Source organism: Callorhinus ursinus, unplaced genomic scaffold, assembly GCF_003265705.2.
Source record: "Callorhinus ursinus isolate GAN/ISIS: 27379988/994484 unplaced genomic scaffold, GSC_fseal_2.0 scaffold39, whole genome shotgun sequence".
In the NCBI taxonomy this organism is placed as follows: Eukaryota; Metazoa; Chordata; class Mammalia; order Carnivora; family Otariidae; genus Callorhinus; species Callorhinus ursinus.
Genome location: NW_027397101.1, coordinates 17,634,008 through 17,649,859, shown reverse-complemented (window position 1 = coordinate 17,649,859; position 15,852 = coordinate 17,634,008). Strand labels below are relative to the sequence as shown.

Here is a 15,852-nt window from a genome sequence, read left to right as displayed (position 1 = left end):
AGATACACCTAACATAAACTCTACAGTCTTCACCACTTTTCAGTGTACAGTTCACTGGTGTGCAGAACATTCCCACTGTAGCGTCACCCTCACCACCGTCCATCCGCCGAACTCTTTCATCTGGGAAAGCAGAAACTCAGTACTCATTAGGCAATAATTTCCCACGGCCCTCTCTCCCCAGCCCCTGGCCACCACCTCTCTGCTTTCTGTGATTTGTAGCCCTTCTCTGTTTTTACACATGAAGACACTGAAATCCCTAGCGGTGAGCGAAGGGTCCAGCGTGTCGCTGTTTGCAAATGACCAGAACACCGGGGACAGAAACCCAGCAGGGTGATTGGTAGACTAGGTACCAGCTTTCCGTTAGAAATAAGAAAACCCTCCAATAGGGAAGGGATTTTTTTTTTAAATTAAAAAACCAGCAAAATGAAATAGGAGTTGCCTATGTATCTCTTGTCAATCTGACATTCCATTGTTGTTTGTTTGAAAGACTGTGAAGGAGTACAGTTTGCTTTGCTTAAGGAAAGAATTTGAAAAGATACAGGCCCTGGTTTTAGTTTCCAGCTCTGTCTGATTTGCTCTGTCTGCGGGCAAGAGAAACAGCATCTGTTGGGGCAGTTTCTTTTTCTTTTTTTTTTTTCCCTGAAGAAACAGTGCTGCTGTCCATTTTCTTAGTGAGTAGGGTCTGGGGCATGTTTTATATTTTACATGAAAATGAGCTTCTGTAATTTTCAACTGTTCTTGCTTTGCTCTGGAACTCTCATCCCCAGTGAGGACAGAAGAAAACATTAAGTTGTCAGTAAAAGATCCCATCATCTGTTCACATTTCAAATAGTCTCTTTTAGAGTGACGCAGGTTTTCTTGGGGGGAGTGGGAGAGGTAAGTGCCCAGTCAAGTAAAAATTTAAACTCTGTATCAGGCCTATATTTTCCTTCTCAAAGGTTCCCCCTGGCCCTCTCTCCCAATAGTACCTGGGTGCAGGAAGAAGTTCCATGGAGATAGAGCCCTACTCTGGGAATTGCCCTCTGGTGACAGCCCCATCCACTTGTTTTTGATTAACTTCTGTCGTCACTGTCTCTGTCACCAAAGCTCCTGTGATAGCTGGATCTTTTGGTATGCTCATGACCCCAAGGGCTTGGCATTCCCCGCTGGCATTGGCTGGTCCATGGGTGGCGGAGGTCCATGGCCACTCTCATTTGCCTTTTGCTCCAGGGTCATCCAAGTTGTCTTTTAAAAAACACCTTATTTTGGGGGCGCCTCGGTGGCTCAGTTGGTTAAGTAACTGCCTTCAGCTCAGGTCATGATCCTGGAGTCCCGGGATCGAGTCCCGCATCGGGCTCCCTGCTCAGCGGGGTGTCTGCTTCTCCCTCTGACCGTCTTCCCTCTCGTGCTCTCTATCTCTCATTCTCTCTCTCTCAAATAAATAAATAAAATCTTTAAAAAAAACCACCTTATTTTGCAATAATTTCAAACTGAGCAAAAGAGTATGAGAATAAGAGAACTTTTGCATATCGCTAATCCATTTTTAACATTTTGCCACATTTGTTTTATTATTCTTTCTCTGTATGCACATTATTTTATGTCTTTCTGAGTCATTTGGGAGTAGGATGCAGTCCAGAGAAGGTGGTCTAGAAGGGGGCATTGGAATCTTCCTCAAGTGAGCAAGGGAGGGAGTATTTGTTCTTTCCTTTTTATCTGCTTTCCTCCAACTCTCCTTTTTCCAGTTAAGCTTCTCCACGCTCTTGAACTCTTCCTTCTACTGAACTAGCTTTGAGTCCTTTCTATCCCTGGCTGTTGGCTCCTAGTTGCATTTCCAATTGTTAGTGCTCTTAGGACAGTGTGGTTCTCAGGCCAGGTGTGTTGTCGGGAGCAGATGGGAGTACTGCTGACTTCCACTTGCTCCTTTATCTATTTATTCAGGCAGTCAGGGTCTCCACTTGTGTGGCAGGTCTGCCTGCGGACGCTTGGCAGACAGCTTGATGACATGCATGCAAGCTTTTGGTTGAACTTTTTTTTTTTTAAAGATTCATTTATTTATTTTAGAGGGGGAAAGAGAGAGAGAGAGAGAGAACGTGTGCACTAGGGGGCAGGGGGAGAGGCAGAGGGAGAGGGAGAGGGAGAGAGACTCCTCAAGCAGACTCCCCGCTGAGCGTGGAGCCCTAAAGGGCCTCGAGTCCAGGACCCTGAGATGATGACCTGAGCTGAAGTCAAGATTTGGGCACTCAACCAACTGAGCCACACAGGTGCTCCTAGTTGGACTTTTGATCCAGATTTAGGAACTTATAAAGAAGATAAAAAAAGATATGACTTGTGGCTCAGTCAGTTAAGCATCTGCCCCTGGCTCAGGTCATGATCCTAGGGTCCTGGGATCGAGCCCCACATTGGGTTCCTTGCTCTCTCTCTTGCTCTCTTTCTCAAATAAATAAATACAATCTTAAAAAAAAAAAAGATGTGACTTAGCAACATGGTGGTAAAAAGTTGTAAGTTATTTAAAATCTATAATTATTCTCAGATATCATCTTTGAGATAATGAACTGTATGACTTTATGTATCTGACATCTGATATAGTGCCTGCAATGTGGTGCGGTAGATGTTGGTGAGTGAAAATTAAACTTTAATTGACTAAATTTAACCCTTTCATTTGGTGCATTACTTTTTTAGACTGTGGTCCATTCCCTGCTACCTTTTCTAGCTTTATATATTTGTTTTTGCAGAGTTAGTTCCCTTATTTTTTATATTAATCCCAATTTCTAATAAAAATGTAAAGTGAGGGTAAAAGGAAGTACCTTTCCAGTGAATCCATCTACTTTAATGGACCTTCACTTTCCATCTCTGGTATAAGCATATAGCTTGTTGATGTGCACACGGGCCCCGTGTACTGCATTTTTCAGATCCGCCAAAGATGGAAATGGGGTTAGAATTGAGAACCCATGATAGTGTCTACTGATTTCTGCCTGTGAGAGCCAGTTCCTTTCCGTAAAGGAATAAACCCATTTTTAGCAAATAGGTAGATACCTTAAAAATGAGGTTGAGATCATAAATGTATATATAAAATAACAAGTTTGAAAACAATTTAGGAATGTATTATTACAGGTATTTTAAGTTCAAAATGTAAAATAGCTTGGAAATGTGTTGTCAGTGTAGGAAACAGAAAAGATAAAATTAGAAAAACTGCAACATTGAAGTAGTGACTTTTTCAAAGTAGTGAAAATTTGGAAGAGTTCGATAAGGTCTAAAATTACATTAGAAACACATTGGGCAGTGATGTGTTCTAACTTCCTCACATGGAAAGGACTAAAAATAATATACTGTTCTTGTATTTTTTCCAGAGAACTATTGTAAGCTGTGTGTGATAGTAGAGGGGGTGATCAGAGGGTGTTTCCTTAAATTAATATTTGAATGTCCCCTTCATGAATTTGAACTTAACCTGCTCAAAATATATACTTTTCCCCCAATTATTAAAAATAGTGCATGATCATTTTCAAAACTTTGAAAAAACATCGAAAAGCACAAAGAATATAAAAATCACCCAAGCCCTACAGATAATATGAAAGAAAGTTTACAGTTTTGATTGTAGTAAGCCCAAGCATGGACTATTTGGGGGCAGGTTAGTTAGTTTATAAATTCATTAGTATCTGACTTAATAGAATAATTATATACTTTGTTGGCCCATGTCCTTGGTTTTTTCCGGCTTTGTAGGTCCTCCCTATAAAGGAACAGGACTTGAGTGGAGAGAAAATGGTGGCATTCCTTTGCTTTGATTCCGTAGCACTGGTGACAGGCTGGGGTTGAGGTTGGCAGTGCAGTGTCTTTGGGGGTACCTGTTGATTTCTGGGCCGTTCTTGGTCTACCAGCTGCAGCAGCCACACCTCCCCTCTTCTTTGATCACAGGCTGTGAGAATGGCTATTTGAAGGAATCATCCATTGGGCAGAATTGGTTCTGGTGAGCAGTTTTCTTTAGTAAGAAACACAAGCTGATCATATGGTCAAAAATACTAAGCAGCAGATTTCCTGGAAACCTGGTTGTGGTGTCCACTGGAGTCTTGTGTTTATAATTCCAGTGGACACCATCTAGACTGTAGATTATATAAATGGTACCTCCTAGAGCATAACACTTGGCCTGTTTACTTTCATTCCTTTCTCCCCATAAGACAAATATTAACGTTGATGAAAAAGCTTAAAGGATACTAAGTGTCTTTTTATTAATTTTTGAAATTTCATTCCACTTTTTCCTTCTTTTTAAAATGGGCTAGCGGAGCGCCTGGGTGGCTCAGTTGGTTAAGTGTCTGCCTTCGGCTCAGGTCATGACCTCAGGGTTCTGGGATCAAGCCCAGCATCAGGCTCCCTGCTTAGTGGGGAAGTCTGCTTCTCCCTCTCACTCTGCCTCTGTGCTCTTTCTCTCTCAAAAAAATAAATAAAATCTTAAACAAAAATGGGCTAGCTTTGGGGCGCCTGGGTGGCTCAGTTGGTTAAGTATCCCAGAGTCCTGGGATCAAGCCCCACGTCAGGCTCCCTGATCAGCGCAGAATTTGCTTCTCCCTCTCCCTCTGCCCCTCCCTCACTCATGCTCTCTCTCAAATGAATAAATAAAATCTTTTTAAAAAATGGGTTAGCTTTTATTTCATTGTTCAGGAACATAGCACGTTGTGTTGGATTTATTGGGGAAATTAAATTTTTGAATTGATTCTGCTAATTATGATTTGAATTAGAGGAAAAACTTAAAAAATAGCTGTAAGCTTTTCATTGGAAGATAGTTTTACCTAGTGATTAAAAATTAGAGCAGTATGAAACTCAATAATAAAAAGACAAATAGCCCATTTAAAAAATGGCCAAAGAATCTAATAGACATTTCTCCAAGGAAGATATACAAATGGCCCTTAAGTACCTAAACAGATGCTCAACATCATTAGTCATTAGGCAAATGCAAGTCAAAAGCACAAGGAGATACCATCACACCCACTAAGATGGACAATAATAAGCATTGGTCAAGATATGGAGAAATTGGAATGCTCCTACATTGCTGGTAAGAATGTAAAGTCACATGGCCACTTGGAAAAATGGTCTGGCAGTTTTTTGAAATGTCAAATATAAACTTACCGTATGATTCAGCAATTATCTTCCTAGGTATATGCCCAAGAAAAATGAAATATATTTCTACACAAGAACTTGTACATGAATGTTAATAGCAGCATTATTCAAAATACCTAAAAAGTGGGGGACACCTGGGTGGCTTAGTTGGTTGTGTGTCCGACTCTTGATTTCAGCTCAGGTTATGATCTCAGGTCATGGGATTGAGCTTCGCATCCGGCTCTGCTTGGCAGGGAGTCTGCTTGACATTCTTTCTCTCTCCTGCCCCTCCCCCCACTCTTGCACACAAGTGCTCTCTCTCCCTCTCTCTCTAAAATAAATAAATCTTTTAAAAAAATACCCCAAAAGTGGAAATAACACATATATCCATCAACTAATAAAATGATAAAATGTGTTCTATCCAGACACTGGAATGTTATTTGGCAATAAAAAGGAATGAAGTACCCATATATCATTAACATGTATATTGAAGACGTTATGCTAAGTGAAAAAGCAAGTCACAGAAGACCACATATTGTATAAGTCCATTAATATGAAATGTCTGGGCTAGAGAAAATCTGTAGATACTGAAAGCAGATTAGTGGTTGCCTAAAACTAGAGGTGGAGCGGGAAATGCAGAGTGAGTGCTAATGGATAGATGCAGGGTTTCTTTTGGGTGACAAAATGTTGTAAAGTCAGACTGTGGTGATAGGGGCACCTGGGTGGCTCAGTCATTTAGGCATCCGACTCTTGGTTACCGCTCATGATCTCAGGGTTTTTGGATTGAGCTGGTGCTCAGCAGGGAGTCTGCTTGAAATTCTCTCCCTCTTTCTCCCCCGTGCTCCTCCCCCAACTCTCTCTCTCAAATAAATAAATAAAATCTTAGATTGTGGTGATAGTTGAACACCTCTAAGAATAGACTAAAAGCCCTTGATTGTATACTTTAAATGGGTGAATTGTATGGTCTGTGAATTATAGCTCAATAAAGCTGTTTAAAAACTTTAAAAAAAAAAGCATAAAATCATGGCAAAAGAAGGACAGGGGCGCCTGGGTGGCTCAGTTGGTTGAGCTACTGCCTTCGGCTCAGGTCATGATCCTGGAGTCCTGGGATCGAGTCCCGCATCGGGCTCCCTGCTTAGCGGGGAGTCTGCTTCTCCCTCTGACCCTCACCCCCTCATTCTCTCTCTCTCTGTCATTCTCTCTCTCTCTCAAAAATAAATAAAATTAAAAAGACAAATTTTCCAACATAATTGAAAATATTGAAATACGATGTATTGTTTTTCTTTTTTCTTTTTTTTTTTAAAGATTTTATTTATTTATTTGAGAGAGAGAGAATGAGAGATAGTACGAGAGGGAAGAGGGTCAGAGGGAGAAGCAGACTCCCCGCCGAGCAGGGAGCCCGATGTGGGACTCGATCCCGGGACTCCAGGATCATGACCCGAGCCGAAGGCAGTCGCTTAACCAACTGAGCCACCCAGGTGCCCCATGATGTATTGTTTTTCTTATCCTCTATTAACCCACTAACAATATTTTTCACTAGCCAGAAATCCATTCCTTCTAACTTATGAATATAACATCTAGCTTATGCTCAGGAGTAGAGCAGTCAAGTGATTCTATTCAGTTAAATTTTTAATAATTGTGCTTACTTTGGTGGTACAGATTCTAAAATTGAAGCACTCTAAGGAGCATTTAGCATGGAGGATATCTGAACCTCAGTGCAGTGTTCCATATATTAGAAACATTTATTAAAGGAAATAAGATAAGACCTGAATAAATGTGTGTATAGATGTGAAAATGTAATATTGTAGAGATAGTGTTAAAAAACAAAATTCAGTCTACGGCCATACCACCCTGAACGTGCCCAATCTCATCTGATCTTGGAAGCAAAGCAGGGTCAGGCCTGGTTAGTACTTGGATGGGAGACTGCCTGGGAAGACCGGGTGCTATAGGCTAAAAAATCCAAAACAAAACAGAACAAAAAACAAAATTCAGCCTAGTAAATTTGAAGATCTAATTGGCTTTATTAAACAATTCATGACTTGGGCAGCATCCCATCTAGCAAGTAGAGAGGAGCTCTGAGGAGTTGTACAAAATGGAAGGATTTTATAGGAAGAAGGGTGGGTCGTTAGCAAAAGGAAACATGGATTGTTCCAGGCAAGGTCGCTTTCCCTTAAGGAGGAAGAGTAGCAGGTCTTACCATGCAGATTACCTCATCTTCCTTTGGGGAATGGAGAGGGCTCCTGTGGCCACTCATTGCAGACTCACTGGCCCAGATGAGGAAAATTCCTGACTGACTGGGTAAGACTACTTTTCTGGGGGAGGTTGAAACTAGAATCAGATTAGTTATTAAACCCCAGTTTGGGACTTGCCTAGGAGACACCATTTCCTTTCTTTTTTTTCCACTTTATTTCATTCTAGCTGCTCAGTGGCTGGAGCTGCTGTGTTCCTGGTATTAAAAAGATGCCAACAGAGGTAGCTGTGTCTCGCCCAGGGGCCTGGCCCACTCTGAATACATGCTCCCAAATAAGGGGCAGGTAACAAATTATGTTAGAGTAACTGTGATAAAGCAACTCTATTTGTCAAGAAGAAAAGATTCAGGATAAATTAAACATATAATGAAGGAAACTAGAATATGTCACCCCATGATTTGACCTAAAAATCATTTTGAGCTGAAGGCTGTCAAGAAGCAGTAAACACTGGAAAAGCTCCCCCTTTCCTGCCTATAGGCCAGAAACAAATTCTCCATTTACTGGAGAAAGACATTTGTATCAGCTCAGACAATCTGCAAACCTTTTTAAAGTAACCCTTGTCTTCCTAGTTCCTTCTTCATCATTTACTATTCCAAGCCCCAACCCCTTTGTCTTGCCAATTCTTCACAAATATAAAAAGCTTCCTGCTTCTTTGGGGTCTTCGTTCTCTTGGGAAGGCTCCCATGTACGGACAAATTCAATAACATTTATATACTTTTTTCCTGTTAATCTGTCTTTGTCCGTTTTATTTTCAGGCCCAGTCAGGGACTCTAAGAGGGTCAAGGAAAACTTTTTCCTTCCTTACAATAATATTCCATTTTAATAAAGTATAGAATACATGTATAGATTTACTTGGGAAAAGATCTGGGAGGATATTTATATACAGGATACAATGTTGTCTTTGGGTGGAGAGCTGTGGGGGTGATTTAATTTCTTTTTTTGTGTATTAAGAATAAACAAAATAAGTTTGTTTTATTGGTGCTGTATTTCAGAAATGTTCACCATGTAACAGCACATAGATTTTTGTTATTTGATTTATAAAATTGATTAGACATGGAGGTGAGATGTACAAAATAATTGAAGGGCTTATGTTGTATACTTGAATTTATGTGGACTTTTCCTGTAAGACAAAGAAATAAAAACCTCATTCTGGTTTTTTGTTTTTTTTTTATTAATAGGTTTTCTCGCACAGATATGGCAACAAGCAGCCGTCCCTTTGCATCCTTTGATACAAAACTGGCCTCTGGACGGCTCGGATCATCTAATGTGAGCAGGTTAGGAAGAGGGTGCAGGTGTTTTCCGGACAACAGCGGGGAGCAGTCCAACCCTTTGGTGAATTGTAATGTTGATGTTAGAACAGGGCTTTGTATTTTACTGACTGGCGAAATAGGCAGGTATAGTGTCCATTTTACAAATTAGGGAAGGAGAGACAGAGCTGCTAAGGGACATGTGAATGGGTGGCGCTGTTACATAAAAAGAAAAGTAAATTCAACATTTGGGGCACAGCTCTCTTTGGAGTCTTTTTTATCTTAAAATTTTTTAAATCATTGATTTCATTTATAAAATAATATAACCACATTGCCAAGCATCCACCATAAATATGACCTCTTAAACTGTATTCATTCTCATCTTTTTCCTGGGCATGTGCTTCTCTCTGTTATGGAGGCAGCCATGGGGTTTTCACTGGATGTTGTAGTATGATTATTTTTCTACTTACATTCTTCTTGTAACCTTGGCTTAAAGAGCATTTTAAGAAACATTGATTATAGAAAATTCAGGAAATATAGAAAAGCACAAAGGAGAGAGAAAAATGTATATTACCATCACTGTAACTGTGTGTGTGTGTGTGTGTGTGTGTGTGTGTGTGTGTGTCCTTTCTTTTTCTCTTCATATATAGAGCAAGTTCTTTTTTTTTATTATTATTAATTGGGATCACATTCGATATACTATTTAGTAACCTGCTTTTTAAAAATTTTATTATTTTTTGCCCTGCCCCTCCACCTTATTTTTTGTGTCTGTTTTTAAAAGTTAATGTATCATGACATTTTTCCTTTCCATTAATATTTTTGGTAATACCACATTTGCTAAGTAATATTCCTTTCCTGCCCATTCTAGAATTAATATAATGAGTTGTTTCTTTTCGAACATGTATATTGTTTATCTCTGATAAACAGAGATTAAAGACAACTCTGTGAAAGCTATGTTTTAGTACCATGAGAAAGGGCTTTTTATCTATCCTTGTAGGATTATTAAACTTTAAGTTGTAGCATTTGATATTTTGCATTTGTAATTTCAGCTACTTGTAAGTGTGTTTATAACACTCATGAATTTGGCATTTTGCCTTAGGACTCAGCTCTCACAGTACAACAAAGGGGTGCAATAATTTGAGGATCGATGACTGGAAATGAAGCTGAAAATAACTCCTAAGGATTTTAAGGCGTTTATTTTTCACATTATGATTTCATTCCATATGTCTCTGCTTATGGAAATCTGAGCTTTCTTTAGAAATATGAGTCTCTCCCTCAGGGTTAACCTCTAACTCGTCTGATAGTTTCCTAAGTAACTACTGCATCAACATTTATAGATCTTCTTAGATTTACAGTGGGCTTACATCCCCAATGAGCCCATCGTCAACTGAAAATGCCTTTAATAGCCCTAACCTATTGAACATCATAGCTTAGCCTCACCTACCTTAAATGTGCTCAGAACACTTAACATTAGCCTGCAGTTGGGCAAAATCATCAGAACCCATTTCTGGTAGAAGAGTAACTGAAGTGGGATTTTGTTTCCATGTTTGAAGGAATGAATTTGGAGAGGTTGGGGGCATGGACCTTTGACTTTAAGCTCTTTTAAATAAATCATCATCCTGCTCATTTACTTACTGAAATATTTTCCTATTAAAAGTTGTTACACAGAGGCGCCTGGGTGGTTTAGTTGGTTAAGCATCCGACTCTTGATCTTAGCTCAGGTCTTGATTTCAGGGTCCTGAGTTCAAGCCCTGTGTCGGGCTCCATGCAGGACATGGAGCTTATTTAAAAAAAAAATAAAAAGTTACACAAGGGCGCCTGGGTGGCTCAGTTGGTTGGGCGACTGCCTTCGGCTCAGGTCATGATCCTGGAGTCCCGGGATCGAGTCCCACATCGGGCTCCCTGCTCGGTAGGGAGTCTGCTTCTCCCTCTGACCTTCCTCCCTCTCATGCTCTCTCTCTACCATTCTCTCTCTCTCTCAAATAAATAAAAATCTTTAAAAAAAAAAAAAAAGTTACACAAAACATTTTGTAGAAGGCTCTAATTTTATTTTATTTTATTTTATTATTATTTATTTGTTTATTTTGGTGGGTGGGAAGGGCAGAGGCAGAGGGAGAGCGAGAATCTTAAGCAGGCTCCATGCCCGACACAGGGCTCAATCACACAACTCTGAGATCATGACCCGAGCTGAAATCAAGTCAGTCTCCCTGAGGGCCTAATTTTAAAGAGCAAAATTTCCATCAATCATAAATAACAGATAAGTTTTAATAAAGGGTAAAATCATATTGATTATACAGATGTAAAAATAAACACATTTTAAAGATTTTATTTAACTCATTAATCAGTGAGGGAACTAGGCAGATTTTATAATTGATTCAAAGGAGAAATCGAAACAGCACAAATTTATATGGAGTAAAAGAGTGTTGAAATTAATGTCCAAAGTCAGTAAAACTACAGTGAAGGAGGTAATTGAACCTCTCCTAGTCAAGGATACAATTTGCATGTCTATAGACAATTATTTTGCATCGCTATCAGTTAAAATTTACAGAGTTGCAATTCAACACTAAAAAAACAAAACCGATTAAAAAATGGGTGGAGGACCTGAATAGACATGCAGATGGCCAACAGACACATGAAAAGATGCTTAACCTCACTAATCATTGGAGAAATGCAAATCAAAACCGCAGTGAGATACCAATTATATCTGTCAGAATGCCTAAAAAAAACACAAAAAACCATAACAAATGTTGGCCAGGATGTGGAGAAAAGAGAGCCCTCGTGCATTATTGGTGGGAATATAACCTGGTGTGGCCGCTGTGGAAAACAGTATGGAAGTTCCTCAAAAAGGTAAACATAGAAATACCATATGATCCATTTTCACTACTGGGTATTTACTCAAAGAAAGCGAAAACACTAATTCAAAAAGATATATGCACCCCATGTTTATTGCACAGTATTTACAATAGCCAAGATACGGAACATACGGACAGCCAAGTGTCCAGCCATAGATAACATGGACAAAGAAGATGTGGTGTATATGTACAATGGAATATCACTCAGCCGTAGAAAAGGACGATATCTTGCCATTTGCAACAGCATAGATGGACCTAGAGGGTATAATGTTAAGTGAAATAAGTCAGACTGAGAAAGACGAATAACCATGTGATTTCACTTATGTGTGGAATCTAAAAAACAAAACAAATGGATAAACAAACAAAAAGACCCATAAATATGGAAAACAAACTGATGGTTGCTAGAGGGAAGGGGGGGTGGGTCGATGGGCAAAATGGGTGAGGGAGAGTGGGAGATAACAGGCTTCCACTTAGGGAATAAATAAGTCGTGGGAATAAAAAGCACAGCATAGGGAATATAGTCCGTGATACTAGAAAAGCATTGTGTGGTGACGGATGGTAGCTACATTTGTGGTGAGACTAGCGTAACTATAGGGAAGTTGAATCACTGTTGTACACCTGAAACTTATGAAACATTGTGTGTCCACTGTACTCTAATTTAAAAAGAAAACACAGTTTTCGGAGTTGCAAGTCAGTTCCCTGGAATCAAAAAGCAATCCAAAGGGGTCTCTTCTACAGTATAGAGAATCATGCATAGTTTTCCGCTGACACACGTTTTTTCCCCCTGCATGATCAAACTAAAACACAGTAACTTTCCCTCTCCTATGAGTAAAGGTAGTTCCCACGCTTGTGGTCTTTGTGCCTGCTATGAGCCTTGTTTGTCAGTTTCTTCCATCCTCACAACAGCTTCATGAAGTAGGCAGTGGTGGTGGTCCCATTTTACAGATGAGCAAGTCAGGCTTCAGAAGGTTAAAGACATTGCTACTAAGTGGTAGAGTTAGAACTCCGGCCTTTCTTTCTCCAAAGTGTCATGTGAACACACACGTGCAGCAACATGCTCATAGTAAAAGCTATAGAAATACTGTGTATTTTTTTCTTGGTCTTTAGGTCAACATCAAACAAGGTGGATCTCAAGTGTGGCCTAGAAGAATGTGCGGTGGCATTGAACTTATTTCTAAGTAACAAATTTACAGATGCCTTAGAATTGCTTCGACCGTGGTAATTAACTGTATTTCTTTCAGATAAAATATATATTTTTCAGATGTTTCTGATGATTCTTTCTTTGATGTCATGATTGTCAGTTAATTTATCTGCATGTCTACCTGAGTATTTCTAAGCTAATTTGGTTGAGACCCCCTACTGGTTGGTCAGTTTTAATATCCAGTTAAGAAATCTGTCTTTTCAAATTTAATCAGTAGAAAGTTTCTGACTCTTTCTCATATTTTAATTTATATTTGTGTTCAAATATTGTTATTGTATGTAGTTTTGTAGAGCTTCCTTTTCCTTTCTTCAGTGAAATGTTTTTATGGATATGTCTCTAAAGCTTAAATATCATTGAAAAAAGTTTCCTTTGAAATGGGATAAAAAGAACTAAAATATGCTAATCTCAAATGTTAAAAAGAAATTTAAAATAATAAAAAATGTTATTGGGACTCCCTATTTATGTGATAAACAAGTTAAGCAGTTTAATTTCAGCTAGTAATACCTGTTCATTTTTCGAATGTGGCAGCAACTCCCGTGCTCAGCCCTGATACTGGGCTTGTCACCTTGACCACAGTCCCCAGCTCTACAGTGTGCCTGGAGCTTGACAGGAATAATCTTACATTGTGCCTTCAAACACAGTCACTTGCCTGGATGAAGTTTAGACCTTATATAATAGTTTTTTAGAAGGTTACTTGGGCCCATAGTAGGAATCTCATTTCTTTGGTCAGTAGGGTATGTGATTTTGATCATAGACTTTCAGTCTTAGCTACACTCATGGTGGTGAGCATTGCATAATATATAGAATTGCCAAATCACTGTGTCGTACACCCGAAATGTCAACTGCACACTGCAATTAAAAAAAAATTACATTACCTCCTGAGAAGCTGCTCTGGTGATTCTATTTTGATGTAGAGGAGCTGTGATCAATGAGTATTTCAGAGGTTAGGAACAGATGATAAAATAGATGGTACAGTCCACAGCTGAAGGAAATTGTCCAGCGTTGTCTTCAACACTTGTCTGCCCTGCCTGTCTCCTGCTTCATTTTCCTCTGTCCTTGCCAGTCCCTCAGACTTCTTTCTCTCTCTGTCTTCTGTCTCTACTTCTCTGTCTTCCTTTCTCAACCTGCCTGCCTGTCTCCTTTGTGTTTTTTTTCACACAGGACTCCTTTTTTTCTCTGTCTCAGACACCCAGCTTGTTGTAACATGGAATGAAAAGAAGTGATTATTTTATTTGGTCAAATTTTATATCCTCTGATCTTTATGCAAGTTTCACTGTTAACATATGTTTTTCCCACTTGAATCGTTTTCCTCTTGGAGCTTTTGGTTTAAAATGTGAGGTTTAAAACCACAGTAAATGATTAACTTTAGGCTGATCTTAACTCCTTGCAGGGTTTTTTGAACAGCCAGTGACCTCACTAGTCAGGCCAAACTGCAAATTACCAAAGGATGTTTAGACTGTTTCCATGGGGGAAAAGAATAATGTGGCCAGCATTTGTTTTCATAGCCATGGGCTGTTGGGCATTATATTTGAATTAAAAACAAAATCATGCATTAATATCTTAAATCTTGTAACAGATTGACCTAATGAGAAGTTTTGAGAAAGAAATGGTGAGGTTTTCACAGCGCGAAAGTCTGGGATGTGCCGTACATTAAGACTAATTAATGCCCTTCTCTGAAAAACAAACTGAGGGTTCTAGAGGGGAGGGGGGTGTGGGGGGATGGGTTAGCCTGGTGATGGGTATTAAAGAGGGCACGTACTGCATGGAGCACTGGGTGTTATACGCAAACAATGAATCATGGAACACTACATCAAAAACTCATGATGTAATGTATGGTGATTAACATAACAATAAAAAATTTAAAGAAAAAAAAAGACTAATTAATGCCCTTAAGAATCCAAGCAATTCTCTGGGCCCCTGGGTGGCTCAGTTGGTGAAGACTCTGCCTTCAGCTCAGGGATCAAGCCCCATGACGGGCTCCCTGCTCGGTCTGCTTCTCCCTCTGCCCCTCACCCCCCTCGTGCTCTCTCTCTCTCTCTCTCTCTCAAATAAGTAAATAAAATCTTAAAAAAAAAAAAAGAATCCAAGCAATTCTCAACTGATAATTTAGTAATTGGAATTGTCAAGAACTTTAATAAGGAATTGTAGATAATGGGATTAGATTAGATATGAGGTCTAAAATGTACTTTGCCTGGGCCCATTGTGGCTGACCTAATTTATCGCAAAAATCTTGCTTTTCTTTGGCCTCTGGCTGGGAATGGAAAGGAGCTTTTTTTTTTTTTTTTTTAATGACTGTCCGAAAATATATCAAAATCTCTCTGTCACAAAATGCATTTCCAGGGGCCTTTATTTTAGTACTTATATCAGAGCTAAAGATAGTAAGTATATTGCCTGGTGTTCAACTGGGAAAAATTGGTTTGCTTTGAAAGAAAAGAATCCGCAGGCTGCCCCCTTGTGCTGAAACAGGGCAAAACAATTGGCGGCTTCTGCTTTAACCTGGAACATTCTGTGCTGCCTCTGTAGGCTTAATTTGGAAAGTCCTTAATATTTGAGTTTTTTAGGACATGCCTTTCTCAGTCTATATTATTTTAGTGATCATGGTGTCTGAGTACAAGTTATCACTATCAAAGTCATCATATGCATTTACTAGGATTTCTCCTGATTAGTATCAGACAAGACGTGCATGCTTTTAAGTTGAGTTGGGATGTATTAATTCCCTGTGTTTTGCCCCCAGGGCTAAGGAGAGTATGTACCATGCCTTGGGCTACAGTACTATTGTGGTGTTGCAGGCGGTCATGACCTTCGAGCAGCAGGACATCCAAAACGGCATTTCTGCCATGAAGGACGCATTACAAACCTGCCAAAAGTATGAACTGAGTAATTAAATACTTGAGATAAAACTACAAACCTTTATGTCTGTGTGACAATGTGAGTGTGGTTTGCCTGATGGAGAGAGCTCTGTTTGAAATTCGCCCCAATTGTAGTAAGGGGCTTGTACTTCAAAGCTTCCTAGCCTCACATAGTTCTATGTAATAGAGTTAAAATTTCCTATTAGGAATTATAGTTGATTCTTGTTTGGCCAAACACTTGGCATCTATACCTCCACCTTTTTCTTCTTCCTTTCTTTTCTTTCCCTCCCTCCCTTCCTTCCTTCCCTTCTTACTTCCCTTCCTCCTTCCTTCCTTCCTTCCTTCCTTCCTTCCTTCCTTCCTTCCTTCCTTCCTTCCTTCCTTCCTTCC

At 39.5% G+C, this 15,852-nt stretch overlaps 1 protein-coding gene and 1 non-coding gene across 6 annotated transcripts in view; both read left to right on the top strand.

The window, feature by feature from the left end:
* The window catches only part of TTC39B (tetratricopeptide repeat domain 39B), a 116,424-nt gene that overhangs the window by 58,629 nt on the left and 41,943 nt on the right, over positions 1-15,852 (top strand). For 4 of the 5 annotated variants that reach the window (XM_073880824.1, XM_073880823.1, XM_073880826.1 and 1 more), the window contains 3 exons: positions 8,492-8,587; positions 12,520-12,630; positions 15,348-15,479. In XM_073880824.1, the coding sequence (XP_073736925.1) occupies positions 8,492-8,587; positions 12,520-12,630; positions 15,348-15,479 (339 nt within the window). The remainder of the gene's footprint in view (positions 1-8,491; positions 8,588-12,519; positions 12,631-15,347; positions 15,480-15,852) is intronic. The other variant, XM_073880825.1, reaches the window with a different exon arrangement.
* Positions 6,898-7,016, top strand: LOC112836294 (5S ribosomal RNA). Its single transcript, XR_003211443.1, has one exon. It is a non-coding gene; the product is annotated as a 5S ribosomal RNA (ribosomal RNA).